At 33.5% G+C, this 18319-nt stretch overlaps 1 protein-coding gene across 1 annotated transcript in view; it reads left to right on the top strand.

The window, feature by feature from the left end:
* LOC132549826 (hemicentin-1-like) overlaps nucleotides 1-18319 on the top strand; it is a 106240-nt gene that overhangs the window by 8307 nt on the left and 79614 nt on the right. The window contains exon 2 of the mRNA XM_060213799.1: nucleotides 16362-16570. Coding sequence (XP_060069782.1) covers nucleotides 16362-16570 — 209 coding nt within the window. The remainder of the gene's footprint in view (nucleotides 1-16361; nucleotides 16571-18319) is intronic.

The raw sequence follows: 18319 nt of genomic DNA, 5'->3' as shown, positions 1-18319 counted from the left end.
TGGTAATACTGACAGGTGTTTAGTTCAGTTGTATTGTAAAATACTAGCATGGTAATACTGACGGGTGTTTAGTTCAGTTGTATTGTAAAATACAAGCATGGTAATACTGACAGGTGTTTAGTTCGGTTGTATTGTAAAATACTAGCATGGTAATACTGACAGGTGTATAGTTCTGTTGTATTGTAAAATACTAGCATGGTAATACTGACAGGTGTTTAGTTCAGTTGTATTGTAATATACTAGCATGGTAATACTGACAGGTGTTTAGTTCTGTTGTATTGTAAAATACTAGCATGGTTATACTGACAGGTGCTTAGTTCGTTTTTTTTAAAATATCAGCATGGTAATACTGACAGGTGTTTAGTTCGGTTGTATTGTAAAATACTAGCATGGTAATACTGACAGGTGTTTAGTTCAGTTGTATTGTAAAATACTAGCATGGTAATACTGACAGGTGTTTAGTTCGGTTGTATTGTAAAATACTAGCATGGTAATACTGACAGGTGTTTAGTTCGGTTGTATTGTAAAATACTAGCATGGTAATACTGACAGGTGTTTAGTTCGGTTGTATAATACTAGCATGGTAATACTGACAGGTGTTTAGTTCGGTTGTATTGTAAAATACTAGCATGGTAATACTGACAGGTGTTTAGTTCGGTTGTATTGTAAAATACTAGCATGGTAATACTGACAGGTGTTTAGTTCAGTTGTATTGTAAAATACTAGTATGGTAATACTGACATGTGTTAAGTTCAGTTGTATTGTAAAATACTAGCATGGTAATACTGACAGGTGTTTAGTTCAGTTGTATTGTAATATACTAGCATGGTAATACTGACAGGTGTTTAGTTCAGTTGTATAGTAAAATACTTAGGTAATAGAAATACTAATTCAAAATATTAAAAACTTTTCGGCCTCTATTCGGGTTTAAAGATATGTTTGAGAAACTTTCCAGTGTAATATCAAACTCTTTTGTTAAAAAGAAACTACGAAAATCAAAGTAAACACCAAGAGTCATCAAGAGAAATAATGACATTTTATAACATCTCACGCTTTTTCAAGCTTGATACCAATTTTTATCAGATTAGTTTGCTGAAATAGGCTATGTTTGCATACATTAAAGGCTTGCTCTAAAACTCTAGTATGATATTTATATAAAAGTTTTGTACACAGCAATCTCTATATTATTGTTATTTAACAGTATGACAGCTAGCATTTTTTGTATTTAAGTATTTAAGAATACCAATCAAGAACAGCTAACTCAGTTTTGAGATTACTGTTGTCCTGGGTCAGTCTGCAAGTGTACGTGAGTTCGGAAATTATGGGGATGTTTTCCAAAAGAATGAGACTTGAGTTAGACTAATAATCGGTAAATATGAACCAATACGTCGACTTGGAAATTTATATACCGACCTGTTTGTGTTGGGATTTGGGGTTTGTATGATAATTCTCTTATAAGTATGCCTTCATAGGGCAGCTCCTGAGACAAATAAAGGGAGAAAACAACACGTTGTATTTGTAGATATTTTTGTGTATCGCCATGAAAGCTTGTAGCATTACGGACTTGGGTTTGACGATCTAAAACATTTGCGTAGCTTCTGCCAAGAAAATGTATATCTTTCCATGAAAGAAGTATTTTTAAGTCAAACACAGACAAGGGAAACAACTCTGGTACACTTAAACATTTCAAAGATTTTGATTGGTTCATATCTCACCATTCTATTTTTTTTCTGGATATAATTAATACCTTAGGGGCGGGGGTCCTTTGGCTCGCACGTACAAATATGGCTGAGCACATTCTAATTCTGGTCGTACTTTTAGTTTTACATACCAAACTGGCATACACCTAACTGAAACAAACCTTCGGTGGTATGACCGATTTCAATTTTGAAAAGGCGTTTTCACTACTAATTAATTAATTAATTTCCAGTATAATCAAGTTCTTTAAACATACTGGATCCGTCAGTGTGATTACTTGATATCTTTGAATAATATCCAATATCAGAACATTAGTGGTGACCACATATAGTAGAAACAATAGCAGAACAGCAAGTATGTTTCAATTTTCAACCGATTTCTTTTAAACTAGGTACGATCACTCATCTTAGAGTATTTTTTATCGGTCACAATAATTCTAAATGGCATTTGTTTTTCAACCTTTTTTCAAAATTTAATTTTTACGTAGATCTCTCACATTTTTGCATGTGTGCATTAAAGCGTCGTTTCCTTATTAACCTATTAACAGGCGTGTATTCTTAAATGCGAGTGATTGCCCTTTGTTTGTATTTGGGCCTTTTAATAGTTCATTTTAGCTTCGACTATCTCACTTAGTTTTTGATCGGTTTGGTAAGTTTTACTTTCTTCAGGGACATTTTGGTGGGTCTTTTTTATTTGTAACCTTTTGGTTTACCACTTTGATATAAGACGGCAATTGGCTCTCTTCTTTTCACAATGGCCACCCTTTACCATGTTCATTTCATTTGCACCAGTCCTCATAGTCCCTCATAATGAACGGATCAGTTATCATTTCTTCAGACCCTTCAATCATATACTGAACGATTTTCAATGGACACACATACTAGCAGAACCAAAGTATCACACAGTAATCCATATGTAATAAAACCTGTTTATAACGTCGTTTCAAGGGAGCAGGTAAAACTTACACGGGACTATAGACTATAGAACTGGCAGTGATTTTTACACGTGTTGACTTTATTAAATTCGTTCTGAATCTTAAAGATCTTTCTGTGGTATTCATTTTATCAATACTTTGATAGATAAATGTTTGGTTTTTATCAGAGACGAATTAAAGAACTGGGCTCAGTGGTGATTTTTCTGGCATTAACTTTTTGCCGGCCTGTGGTTCGTGTCGAATTAAAAGTGTTGTATCATAAAACTTACATCAGCAAGTCGAAAAATTACTGAACCTTTTAATGCTATATATCAAAAGGCGATTTTTTCATATTTTGGGCGGGCAGTGGAATACAATATAGCGTGATATTTAAGTGGTAAATAGCTTAAGCGTGTGATTTGTTTGATAAATATGAAAACTTAACTGAAATTGTCACAAAAGTTAGCATAACAATGAAGTTGGAAATCAGTAAGATTTCTGTCACTTTTTTTAAAAAAAAGGATTGGTTATGTACGTTTGGAGAAAAAAAAGGCTTTATCAGCACAGCTTGTTAACTATTTTTTTCCCAAACAGCGCTAGCGTACACTGTTTATTCCCTGTATTATACGACTACTTCCCTGGTATTCATGTTTTCACTTTACTACTTTATTTGGTAGTCCAGAGCGTGGGTAGGTCCAGGGACTGTGATACATCCCTAATGTTTGGTAACAGTCACCCCGTTAGTAATCGTCACAAATGAGACACCTTAATCGGTGCAAACGATCTCTCAAACTGCTGCAGATGCTGTTACGTACGCATGCGTAGTAAACATGTTTCCTAGAACGCGCCATCTTTGATTTTGTCATCATGTTTGCTGGCTTGCCATCACCCGGTCAGGTAGTCTCTAACTTAAACATAACCAGTGATACTGAAGACTTGGTAACTCAAACAAACGTACACATATAATTTTTCAACAGTAACTCACTGAGTTTTACGGTACACGATTCTGTTGGTAAAAAGTTTATTCCAACGTGTGACTGGGTACGGGTGGAAGAATGTGAGAAAGAAACTGATTGTAAAGTGTTTGAAAAAGTTGGACTCGAAAGCATTATGAATATGAAAATTCGAGCTCTTTCTACGCAGCAAGCAATAGGCTGTCCGAGCATATTTAATTGCAAATTACTTGGGCTAAAGTTCAAGAAATGCTCAATACAAGGGCAGGTAACTCTGCGTTTCCTGGTATGGCGTCTTCAGCAGTATTTTTAACGCAAGTGATTTAATTAGTCTGTTGTCAAAACTAGGGTATATTATAAGTGAAAGATAGATAGAGAGTGGAAAAAAACAATGGCTCAAATCTATGCTCAGTCCTTAATTCTTCACTAGCGTTGCTCTAGGTTTAGTGGTTTAGCTGCTGCAACATGGAATACTTTGTCTGACCATGTCGGGACACCTACCACTTTTTAAGATAAAAACTATCATTATACCTGAATGGGAACTAATGTAGATGATCTATGTGGAGATAAAACTGTTGCTTTTATTAGCAAATACCTCTTGCAATTTATTTTATTCTGACATATGTGATGTGTATCTTATATACTGTAATGTCTTAATTGAATGTAACTAATAGGAGCAGGTCGTGTGATGTGTACATTGTGTTAAATACGGTCTCTGTCACTCAGCTGCTTTTTTGCCTCAGTTGGTAGAGCCGGTTGATTATCATACAGGAGACCTGAGTTTGATTCCTGTTTGGGGCACTTGACAGGAATATGTATTTTCCCTATTCTGTTGGAGTAATGACAGTCATGTAATGGGGGCATTTAGATATAATCATATCAAAACTGAACCTTATCTGTGATGTCACACTCTGTATTATATCTTAAATGTGGAAACTTTTGAAAATTGCAACAATACTAATACTATTACGAAGTACAATTTTAAGTACCCGTGGTACTCTTTCATTATCTGTAAGTTTTACTAAATCACTGTGGTATTACTGTAAAATTATTCTGAATTTATTCACTAGTATGTGCATTTATTGATGTGATGCTATTCTGTAAAGTGTTTTCAGTATTGACAAACAGTTATCATTTCTTGAAAAATGTTTGTGTTGTCCACCATTTGCAACAATTCATTGATTATTTTGTAATATTTTTTGATAACAAAGATAAGTATTTAAGTTCAAGTAATAAAAGAGACATTTACTTTTTTTTCAGGCCAGACATCTGAAGAGGATACACTTGACAGATTACTGTGGTACTTGACTGGTCTAACTGCCACCATCAGGCTGATGACAGCTGGGTCACTAACTTTGCTGAATTACTATGTAGATCTCCAAATACATTTAATGTTTTCTGTGTCCAGATGTTTCATTTATTTTGTCCAAAGTGTGAAAACAACCCTTTTGGTAGTAGACAGGAGTTGACTTCAATGAACATATTAGTCCCTGTACATAAAGAAATATTAAAAACTAGTAATAATTCTGTTAAGATAATTCATTGTAATATATCTAGTAAATATAAAAAAGGGGTAATTTAGGGAAAGAGAGAAAGAAGGAATTATGCCCTAAAAGAAATATTTACAGGGGGAAATGTAAGACTTTATATAGGATTGGAGGGCAAAATAGCAAAGTAACACAAAGCAAAACATTAGTGTCAAAAAGTAAAAATTAGTAACGATTTGTGAGTTCAGTGATTATAGAGCTGTTTGGATAACTTCTGTAAGTTTTACATGTAGGTTAAATGAAATGATGAGTTCACTGACAGGAATAAAATCTTGATCTCGTGTGTTTCAGATATTCCATGGCTTACCAGCTAAGACAAAGAATCATGCCCCATCATGATCAGCTGAGTGCCAAAAATGGTATGTATGTAATGTTGTGTGAGTAAATCACAATAGGCCATTCCTTTCACAAATCAATAAAGAGACTCTTTTCCAATATGTCAGAAGATACACAATGTTTGAGTCCTGGACTCATACTTTTCCTGTGGGACTTGTTAAAGTTTGAGAGACCGCTATATCTCTTTGTAACTGAACTCATCAAAATTTTAGAAATGTAACTCAGGATTCACCAGATAGAAATCTTAAAAAAATTACTGAAATATGTTACAATACTTGATAGAGAGAATGACAGCTAGAAGGACGAAACAGCAGTTATGATGCAGTTGAATTCATAGTTAGGCTCTAATGAATTTTAAGATTGGCCCTACTGTATCTAACTCTAAATTTGTAATGCAAAGTGCTATTCATTTGTGTGTCTTTTGCACAGTCTTTAGTTTGCATTTGGTTCCAGAGTACTCACAAGATGTCAGTAGGACCTAAGCATGCTTGAATTGAATACATCAAATAAGTAAAATCTTTTGTTTAGTCCCAATTTTTTCTCATCTTTATCTTGGTGAACTAAACACAGATGATTTGAACACTGTTGAGTCAAATTTTGCATTTGTGTTGAATACATTTTGTGGTCCATCCCTTTTAAATTCTACCAGAATTTCCATTTTGGTGTCAAACATTAAGGCATCATCTTGTCTTGGGTAAAAATTTCCTGGCCTTGGTCTGAATAACTAAGTGTATTTAGTCAGCCGTATTGGTGTTAACAAGCCCTTTTGTAATTTTTGATGGAACATTAATCCTTGTGTTTATGCAAGTACACAGGTGAAAATTAGAATTTATACAGAATTAGGCAACCAAACTTAAAACAAAATACACTGTAGTCTGTTAATCCTAAATCTACCGTGTTTTTATTATGCACATGGCTGCCGGAAACAAAAAAGGAAAAAACAAACGATAACTACAGCACTGATACAGATTGATTAGTGACATTGACACATTTGTTTCTGATTTGAAATACATATACTGATGTATATGTACATATACAAAATGCAAATTTGATTTTATTCTAGTTTACGGTTAAGCTCTTACTGTGCTGTACAAGTAAATTTTAAGTTATGCTTCAGTGACGTTACCATGGCCTTCACCTTTTCGTAACCCATCTCAGTATTATTGATGTTATATTAATGTAGAATGTTCATAATTACTTATTCATTGAGTTTTATTTTAAAATATTGTTGATGGAACTTGTTACTCTTAAAGATATAAATGTAAGTACAATATTTGTATTACTTAAAGTTATGTTTGTGAGAGTGGATGCGTATCCACGCATGTGCTGCATTTCCATGATGAGTGTTTCACATTACTATTTTTTTGTTTAATATTCATACTTATAAATGTTTAATTAAATCAAAAGCATTGTTAGTGTATAAAATTACAAAATATTTTTGTTGATTTATTACTTATTCGTTACTGTCACTCCATGCTATGAGACACGTATCTGGTAAACAACCATTGAAAAATAGGGTCAATCTTTAATGCATAATGTCTCAGTTCAAAGAAACATGGATAGGTCGAACCATCATATAAGTAGAATATTTTGTTTGGTCATGTTGACTTTGTTTTATCTGTGTTTTACTGTACAACTTTTCAGAGATTAAATGGCAAGGAATGTGCAAAAAGCAAAACTTTCATCTCTTAGTTAAATTGTGAAAATTTCTGACTTTGTTCAAATATCAAAAAATGCAAATCAGAATCTATAGTTAGGAAACAATTTAAATTTAATCATGTCATTTCTAATAAAGGAAATAATTCATTGGAATTCTGACATGATAACTGATACATTTGTTTCTTTGACAATGCTTTGCCATTTAGTGAATAAGATTGATATATACTGCTTTTTGACCTTTTGGATGTTACATTTAGACTAAAGCTAGAACCTGTGTAATGAATGATATTTGTAAAGAACAGCTACATCAAAAGTTTTACATACTGATATCTTGTGAAGGGTCACTGACCATTGGTTCATTTTCCAGGTTAAAGGTCATTGGTTGATCCAACAACTGGATGATTTGAGTGGGTGCAGTTTGCATGAGAGCACTATAAATGAAGGTTAGTTTGAAAAATAAAAATGCTGATGTAAAATATATATGGCATAATTAACTGCATGTAGTGCACATGTATAAATAGGCATGATTATTTAGATATACATTCAAGTACATTGATATTAATTAGTGATCATAAGTGCAATAATCTTATAACTTCCTGTAACGCCAACTCTTACATGTTAATGTAGAAACATTCCTGTGTAACATAGTATTTCAACCTGTTGATGAGATGTACATTCATGTTTTTCAGTTGTAATATTAAGAAATAAGTTTTGAAATAAAAGATTAGAATGTTTTTCACACTTTTGTAGAAATTTTATTCCACTGTTTTATAACTAATACATATATGTGGTGTCTATTGTCATTAATTGTGTATATATAATGTATGACCATCTCAACACAACACTTATACAGTTATAAGTGGGGTATAAAATCATAAATATTGAAAGCTATTTAATTCTATAAAAATTGATACAGTAAGGATTGTTTCTATAACAAGTCCTTGGTAATTATATATAAACAAAAATAGACCAACAGATAAAATACATTAATAAAAGGTGTTGTATAGGCAATTGATATCCTAAAACAGGCTTCAGTGGTCTACAAGTACGGCAGTGAGTGGAACTGAAAAAAATTCACATGTTCGCTGGCACACTAAAATGTAGACTGCTTAAGAAAGGATCTCAACCAGTGTCCTTCATGCCCAAGGGCACCTTCATATTTACAGAACATGTTGCCAAAATGAAACTTCAGCATACAGCAGGGGTCTACTGCAGGAAAGACCCATTTCATCATACATTTATTATGCTTTACAAAAGCTAATTCAAATGTATTAAGTTTGAGGTCTAAAGGGTAAAAAAAATGTATCCACAGTACAACGAAAAAAAACTAGCCCACAATGGCTGCTTTCGTGGGGATGGACAATAAATTCTTTCAATATATAGATTCATGAATATCTTCATCAGTTTCCTTTTTCAGGGTGAGATGTTTAAAAATCTTTGCAGTTTCCTACATAGATAAACCTGCATAAAAACAGCAACATCTTATTTTAGGTCTCTTTTTTTTATTACAAACCAGTGCCTTTTTAGGTCATCTGACCCGAAGGGTCCGATGACCTATAGTCATCATGCTTCGAGTACCTTCATTCAAGGTCACAGGGGTCAAATGTCTTAAAATCTTCAAACGACTTCTTCTCAATAACTGGAGGGCCCAGGCAACTAATATTTAGCCTGTAGCTTGCTTTGATGAAACCCTACCAAGTTTGTTCAAATGAATGACCTTGACCACGCTATTTATATTTTATTTGATATATAGATAGTTTGATATTCAATTATGCTGAATCAGTGCTTTTTAATGACTCATTTATGAAAACAAGACAACTTAGCCTATCCTGAAAATAAGCTTGCAGTTTCTTACATAGATAAACCTGCATAAAAACAGCAACATCTTATTTTAGGTCTCTTTTTTTTATTACAAACCAGTGCCTTTTTAAAAATCTAATTACTGGTTTATCAGAGACCTCCTATGTTTGAAATGTTTTTGCCTTGGTGTAGGTCTATTAAAATTCATAGCACCTGTATTGACAACATCAACAATTTTGTGTACCAAGATGTAACATAAGGAAATGCTATAAGTGAGCAATTTTTAAACTTGCATGTATTCATATATAATTTAAATAGTATATGTTTAAAGTGATGTAAATGAAGTATGGAGCCAAGTAACTGCCTGTGGTCAAGTGGTTTCCTCTGATTAGTGATGATAACCCATAAAAAGACTAGATTGAAGAACAGAATGTTGACTGATAACTCCCAGGTTGTTTCTCTGTATGGTACATTACTTGAATTGAAATATGTGTGTAGTGAGTCTGACACACAACAGCTGTCTATTGTGCATAGTGGTGATGCCTTTCTTGATACACAAGCTATTGACACAGTGACATACTTATTTTAATAACAGGGATGTATGTTTCTGCATGCAAATGTGAAATGAAGATAATTGTGTTTATGAATTAGTTGAAGTATGAAAGTTTCGTTTTAGCCATAGTAGGGTTTCTGTTGACCATCAGACACCTGTATGCCTATCGTCTCTATGACATTGGCTTTTTCTTTAAAGCAAATTCTTTTAAATGGTCTTGGGATAACTAAGTGGTCCAGGTTACTGATATTAGGCCTGTAGCATGCTGGGATGAAAGACTACCTGCAGTTTCTTCAATTGAATGACCTGGACCCACTTGTCAAGGTAACAGGGGTCAAATGTGATAAAATCTTGAAACCACTTCTCAACAACCAAGGGCCCCAGGAAAAGAAATTGAGCCTGTAGCATGACAAGTTGAAAGGCTACCATCTTTTTTCCAAATGAATGACCTCTAACCTTTTTCAAGGTCATAGAGATCAGCTATATTAAAATTTTAAATGATGTCTTCTGCATAACCAAAAAGCCCAGGGTCCTGACATTGGGCCTGCAAACTGCTGGGAAAAAAGTCTGCAAAGTTTGTTAAAATGAGTGACCTTAAACAATTTCCAAGGTCACCAGAATCAAATTTGGTAAAATCTTCAAACAATTTCTTCTTAATGACTTGGAGCCTAAGGGTAGTGATATTGGGCCTATACCATGCTTGGACAAAGGACTACAAAGTTTGCTGAAATGAATAACCTTGAACACTTATCAAAATCAAAGGGGCCATATGCTTCAAAATCTAAATACAAATTCTCTTATATATTATTATTTAAATTAAGGTATGTATTCACATTAATTATACAGTTTATTTTAAGAACACCAGTGCTGTATATTGAGTAACCAGATAGTGTAGTATATGTGTATCCAAAGCACTCACTTGTCATAGCCAGGTTTGTTCATGATTAGATATGATGAAAAAGTATTGGATAACCTCCCTAACAGCAAGGGTTTTCTCAGTGTTCTTAGGTTTCCTCTCAGGTTTTAAGCCCTTGTAAGCTTTTATATGCAGCAACATAAGATATTAGATGTTGTAAATTTTATTTCGAGGATAGGCTTGAAGCTTTCTTGAAAATACCTGGTATTTCCTGGAGTAACAAATATGATTTAAGAACCATCTAAATATCGTACATTAAATGAAAAACTTTGTCAACTTTAGCTTTTACGATCAGTCACTACAAATTTTGTTACAATTAGTGACCTTCACCCACGTACATTGTACATTGGTACATGGACCATATTCAGTTATGATCACTGGAGTACAAAACAACTGAAGAATAATCATAATAAATATTGTCATACAGATTTTAACAATTAAAATGTAGATACAGCATGGTACAAAGTTCTTGTAGTCCATGTTAATTAGTTTGTTTCCAGATTTAAAAAGTTTATTGAATGCATGATTTTACAATGATACCAATTATCTGCCGGAAAGGATAAAATCTCATCCACTCAAAATATCATAAAAGTTAGATTCATGAACAACAGTTTAGGGATATAGGCTCATTATTGTGCCCCCTGTTACCTGTACAGTTATCTTTTTTAATCAAAAGAAATCTTGTTTCTTCTTTGGGTGTTAAAACCTTCTTGTATGGCAGAAAGTACTATCAGTAACTGGGTATTTAAATCAAAGGATTATCACATCTACACCATTTTGCATGTACACTGTAATATTTAGATGTAATTGGCTAACTATATGTAGTTTCAATTCTAAAGCTGAAGTTGCACTAGGACAACTTGTGGTGCTTGTAAAAAGTAATAGTAGTCATTTATTTTGATTGTGACATTGCATAAAATCTGAAGGATTTCTCATTTTATGTTGGAATTGGGAAATACAACACTGACAAAATCTTGCTGACATGCATATACATGTTTTCTCAAAGTTATTTCACTTTTTTTTTTACCTGGAAATAGGTTTTAAATCTCCCAATCTTGCTCCTGCTTGAATTCTGTTTCTTAAACACTGTTTGCCGTGGTATGTAATGTAAAATTTAATAGCTTAATGAATTGTTGACTTGATGTTGCTGGATGATATACAAATGTTGAGCCTATGACTGCCGCTCCAGATATTTAGGATGTCTTTATGTAGAGGGCAAGACAAATTTTCTTCCCACCAGCTTTTCTTTCAAGAACCAAAACTAAATGTGAATAAGAACTGAACATTTTAAAGAACTGTTATGAATGTTAAATTCTTAACATAAGACTGTTAGACTTTAAAGTATTGTTTTATATATCATTTAGATATCAGTTCAATATTGATTGAGCTATACCCATGAAGTTGACCAGACTTACAGCTACTTTATCTAGATGGAGACTGATGACTGCAATTGAAATCACCCTCAATAACCCTAGAGTACTTGGGGTTAGCTGGCCCATGTTTATACATAGACCAGTGAATAAAATGTGGTGAAAGCAAACAAAAATAACCCAGTCTTGCTGTGAGTCACACAACATGTTGTACACTTGATCAACTGGTTCTTAATTAACAAACCGTAAAAAAAAATTCATGTAGATTTTTGAATCGTGAACTGTGCATTAATCCTGTCGAAATGTTTTGAACCCACAAGCTTAAAGGAATTGGTTACATGGACATAGTCACAAGGTTTTCAGTGTCTGATGGCATTTCATATTTGAAATTGAAAAAAAAAGGAGATTAAATCTCCGACAAATTTTTATAGTAAACAAGTTTTTTATTGTATGAGTTGGTGCTGTATGTAGCACATTCAGTATATATAATTACATTTCATGAATTTTATTCCATGAATTTAATTAAAAACAAAAAGCTTTTCAGAAGAGTTTGATTGCTATTTTATGCCTTTGGATCTTTATGCCATCAAGTACACTTTGATCAATTAGGCCACCTGTTATGAATTTATACATGTGTGTTTGCCTCCTCCTTGCAAACAAAATCTGTTCCTTGCTTCAGTTACTGCAGTTAATGAAGTGAGTTTCACAGCTTCACAAAGTGTACATGTTGATCCGGCAAAACTGACTCGCACAAAATAATTACTTCAACAACTTTGTCCACATGTGCATATCATGAGTATGTATTATTCTTTATTAGTCATAGAGAGAAATAAAAGTTGATTCCAGATGTTTGTCACATTGCTCTTCTGTGATATGTAATTCTAATTACTTTCTGGGATCTGGCCATGATAATATTTGATTTAAACTTCTAACTTCAAAATGGGGGGTTGCCAATGTTAATTTAAGGAAAAATGCAGATTGATTCATTTCGTTTCATTCAAAACTGTTTTCTTAAAGAATTAGATGTTTTGCACAATGTAAGATATGTTTATAGTGATTTTTGTTTGTTGTCATACATCTGTTGTCAACCAACTATTGAAATTTTAGATTCTTCTCCAAAATGTCTGAACCAATTTTAATGAAATTTTGTAGAAACCTTTCAGAGCCAAAGGTGAACCCAAATTGTGAATTTTTATAGTCCCCTACCCCAAGGGTGCCACCATACTTTGTCTGTTTCTGTGCATAAAATTTTACTTTAAATGCTTGGACAGATTTCAACCAAATTTTGTCTAAAACATTAATTGGACAGGACAATCATAGCTTATATAAATGGAGTTGATTCAACCTGTGGGACTTTGGATGGGGCCCAAAAGGGAAAATTGTTAAATTTTACTTTAAAATGCTGTTCCTCCTTAATACCTGAGTGGATTTCAATCTAATTTGGTGTGCAACATCACTTTGAGAGGGTACTTTAAAGTTTCATAAATGAAATTGATTTAACCCTTGGGAACTTGGGAATTCACCTAAAATTTTGCTTTAAAACACTACTTCTCCTTAATACCCATGTGGATTTAAACCAGATTTATTCTGAAACATCACTTGGGGAGGACAATCATAATTTGTATAGATGAAGTTTATTCAACCCCTGGGGACTTTGGAGCTTGGACCTAAATAGAAATTTTTTCAGTCTATATTTCAAAATGCCTTCATAAAGCCTGGATGGGTTTATCACTGGGGTATGGCAATCCTGATTTTTAAAATTGAAATATTGCAGCCCCTTGGGTTGAAGGGATGTAGCCCATAAGAGGACATAGGGGAATTTGGCTTTAATTTTTTTCTTCTCTCATATGCTTGAACAGATTTACCAAAATTTGTCCTGAAAAATTATTTAGGATGAGGAATTGTAATTTAACTGAATGTGTTGCCATAGTGCCAAGGGGTGAGACCCATTAGAGGAAATTGGTGAATAAGCATTAAAAATCTTCTCCTCTAATAATAAACCAGCCTAATTTGTATAAAATGAAGGTATTGGTTGGGATTCCTAGGGGCCAAGGGGTGAGGCTCCTTATGGAAAATTGGGGAATTAGGCTTTGAAGTCCTCTGATCTGCCTGGACAGTTTTCAACCAAATTTAGCTTGAAGCATTAGGTGGGAGGGGGGGGGGGCAATTATTTCCCCAAAGATTTCTGGATTGTTCAAGCTCATTATTATCATTTTCTATTTGATGTTTTGTGGAGAGCACCTATGTTTCTGAGTTGGTCAGCTGACAGTTAAGTCCCATGGGACTCCTATTTGAAGAGGGTTGAAGTCCATTATGGGAAATGGGGAAATGAGGCTTTAGAATTTCCTCAGATATGCATGAATAGATTTTCATCCAAATTTGGCCTGAAACATCATGGGGTGGAAGGGGGGAGAGGGGGGAAGGAGAGGGTAATAATTTCCCATAGATTGCTGGATTATTCAATTTTATTATCTTTTTCCCATTGGATATTTTGTGAAGAGCACCTATGTTCTCTGTGTATTTTGTTCAGATGACCATTAAGGCCCAGGGGCCTCTTGTTTGAATATGTGCTGGTGCATAAAAGACCTCTGCATTTAAAGAAACCTGATACCTGATAAAATGTCAAGATACACTTAATGTGTGTACATACATGTAGAGATAGAAACTTCCTTTAAGTCATAATGTTTATACTTATTTCCAAATTTATATTCCAGAAGCAATATTATTGTTTGCAGATGTACATATTGTGTGCTACATGCTTGTATATAGAAAATAAATGAGGTGGAGGCATTTGTATTTAATAGCTTTACCAGACAAACTGGAAACAAGAGATTTATTTGTAACATAATCATTAACTGAACATGAAATGTATAAAACATCATTTTTGTAGGTTGGCTTGTTAACCAGAGTTGCACATTTTGAGGATTTATGAGCTCCAGAGGAAGAAGATATAGCTCTGGTTTTGAAAGCACATTGGTCGGAGGAATTTTTTAGTCATTAATACTCGTGGAGAAGTACACCAGATCTCCCACAAGCCATGTGTCTGCCCCAACACAGTATCACTTCAGCCAACTTACCACAACCCATACAATGTTTTCTCTTAAATTGGATTTTTTAGATAAAAAAAAATGCCTTTCTTGAAGTGAAAACATTTTTTTCTTTGTGGTAAATTTACAACAAATGCTGGGAAAATATTTCTGAATTATTCTTGCTTTATCACAGATCTACTGTAAATGATGAGGATGGGAAGTATTATATTTTGTACAAGGTCATTAGCAGATAAAACAAAAATAAACTTTTCTAGTCCAGTCAATAATTTCATACTTTAAAGTATTTCCATTCCTTACATTAATGGTAAAACTTTCACATAGTCTTATTGCAGTTCATATTATTGCAGAACTTTAAAGATTCAGTACCCAGGAATAATAGCTGTTCATGTTGAAAAGTCTGCATGTGTGATAAAGGAAAAAGAAGACATCTGACATGTTTCATTTTCAGGAAGTCTGTTCTGTTATGGAAATTATAGAATGTCAGATTGTCATTTGAAAGTATTTACTATACAACATTTGTATCTTGTTTATAAAAGTAAATTAGGATGTAAAATAAAGAAGACCTAAAATATGAATATATTGTAAAAAAAATTGTAAAATAATCAACAAGTTTTAGCAGATAAGGCATTAATGACTTTGTTTCTTTTGTTCCAATGAAATAATATAGATATTCTACTATCAGAGGTAAAGATTTAAACTTACAATATTTAAATAGGAAGTTTACATCTATCACTGCTGCTACAGTATATAGTTTCCTGCTGGGTTTGAGATAGGAGATGCTTCATTCAACATCCTTATCTGTAGTGGGACATTTGATGCTGTAAATTTAAGATGAATCCCTTGCTGCAATCTTGTCCTGTACTAGAGAGGTTTTAAAGCTTTAAGTATGTAAACATATGTTAACATTAGGGTGTATCAATTGTGAGCATTACGGCAAATTAGATGAAAAAGTTGTGAGAGAGTCTCATACTCCCACAGTTGTAGAGGTTAGGCTAGGGGAGCTCTGCAGCCTGTCTGTTCTATACATTGCTATGGGCGCACAGGCCTACTACAATTTGTGACTCACAATTCTCTATACATAACTTCTTTGTTAGGAATATTACTATAAAAAGGAAAGTTTGGAGATCCTCACATCTGCAGGAGAGGTCACATCCTGACCTGCCTGTGAAGATTTTGTGAGACGACAACAAATCTTTCCTTGTTGATTTGTTATTTGTGTTTTATGAAGCCTTTTCTGGAAAAATCTGGATAAAAAAATCTTGGAGATTGTCAATACGTGGGAATATTGCTGGTTTCTTTTGTATACAATGTGACTTGAGAAAAAGTTTAAATGCTGAAATGTCATGGAACTGATAATATCAACAGATTGTATCTGTCTTCATTCATAAACTGTGAGGATCTTTTTATATTTCAAGTACCTACAAAAAAAAAGAGTAAAAACCAACATTTACGGAAAACGGTGTCGTAAATATTCCAGTGAGCATTTCTGTGATTTCTCTATATGAACATGAGTGTCTTAAAGTGCTGTAAGTGTTGGATGCATTTATTTACAATTCTGTCTCTCAGTTTTGTACATTTTGTGACTGCCCAGCCAGTGACAAGAGGACAGGTACCAAGTGGTGCAGCTTCACTGGCCTTTGTCTTTGATATCACAGGGTCCATGTACGATGACCTGGTGCAAGTTATTGTTGGTGCTAAAAACATCCTTGAAAAGACCCAGGAGCGAAGAGAAAAGCCTTTATATGACTATGTCCTAGTACCATTTCATGACCCACGTAAGTATTATAATCATTTTTCTTTTCTGAATCATTCCATTTTTATTTGTTCTGTACATTAATATTGATAAAGAAGATATCAACACAAATTTGAATGATTGGTTAAAAATCAAGGTCTTTGTTACAGAAAATATGTATATGCTGCCTTTGGTATGTACATTGAAGTGTTAACAACACTGAATATTTTTGTGAGTGGACAAATTCTGAGGTCATTGTACAATGTAACATGTAATAAATGTTGTTTCATCATTCAAGCAGCTGTTTTTCTATAACATGGTGGCCTCACCATGTTAATTAAGGTTTGTGTAGTATTACCTATGAATGTCACATCCCGTTCTTAATCATTATTATATCTTGAGAATCTATAATTGACAGGTTCATTTATATTGCTCTTAGTATCTCAACATCATGTTTCAACCTAATCATATGAAGGTGATTAACAGTCAAGGTTTAAAGGGTCAAAGGTTACATTTGACAACTGCATATTTGTCAATAATAGTTATATTTGGGAGCAGGTGCACTTATGTCCTACTTATGTCTTTTTTTTTATGATTTCAAAGACATGCAATAGAAACATTAGAATAGACACAATTACATGTATGTGAAGGTCAGGACTACTTATACTTGAACATTGCTGTGCCCTCACACACCTGATGATAGATCTAGTCTCCACAAAATCTTCAGGTCATTGTTACAAAGTTGCATATACATGTGTCTACTTAAAAACTCTTTGCAATTGTTAGCATGATTGTTTTAAGTCATAGTCATACCTTGGACGTGTTTGAATATAAACATTGTCATCATATATCAGTATTACTTCATGGAAATAAAATTTCACTGTTGAGCAAGAGTGTTAGAGGGCTTAGAGACCCTGGTCACATTTTGAAGTTAGGTAAGTGGAAGTGAAAATGAATTAGAAGGTTATTGTTGGAGTGATTTTGATCCCTACATATAATATATATACATATACGAGTATGTACTATACAATACACCTGAAGCCAAATGAAAACTTTTAAAGATCAAATCAAATGTCAACTGATTTAATGTCAATCTTTAAAAAAAAACAATCAGGCAAACTTTCAATTTGTTATGGCTGTTATGAGTAACAGCATTTGAGTAGTAGTTTTTAAACATGACTTGAGACCAAGATAATGTTTAGAAAACATCTATGTTGTTAAGAACTGAATCTTCATGTTAATCATGCTTGGTTCCCGATAAGTGTATCCATTCTGCAATAGGATCTCTCTCTAAATTGTTGCAAGCCTTAGGGTTATAGGTTGATTGTGCTAACTCATGTTGACGGGATACAGTTGTTTAACACCACTTCAGACGCTAAATCTCTTTGAGGATTTCTTTCTAGTTCCCTGTAATCAAGTCTGGTGATGTTATGTATTGGATGTAAATTTAGATGGTGGAACATGATATTGGTGCATCTTGAATGTGAATGTTATTTTTATTTTTTCTCATTATTTTTTTTTCTTTTATGAACTAAATTTGAGTTTGAAGATAATGTGGGAAAATTTGAGAAAACATGAAAGATGTCATGTCTTTCCAAGTGTTATCACTGTTGTTACCAATACCTTGTTCATACTTACTCTACATAAATTTATGTAAGGCATACACAGTACAGCTCTGATAAACTTTTCAGCAAAATTCTGAAAATGCTAGACTTTGTAATAATGTTTCTTGTACTCATATAAATGGTAATAGACTAAAACATTGTGATAACAAGGTTCAATTTAAGGTGGT

This window comes from Ylistrum balloti, unplaced genomic scaffold (assembly GCF_031769215.1).
Source record: "Ylistrum balloti isolate Yb309-2 unplaced genomic scaffold, AGI_CSIRO_Ybal_v1 Utg370078, whole genome shotgun sequence".
NCBI classification, from domain to species: Eukaryota; Metazoa; Mollusca; class Bivalvia; order Pectinida; family Pectinidae; genus Ylistrum; species Ylistrum balloti.
The sequence above is the reverse complement of the archived record's forward strand: the minus strand, read 5'-3'. Positions and strand labels throughout refer to the sequence as shown.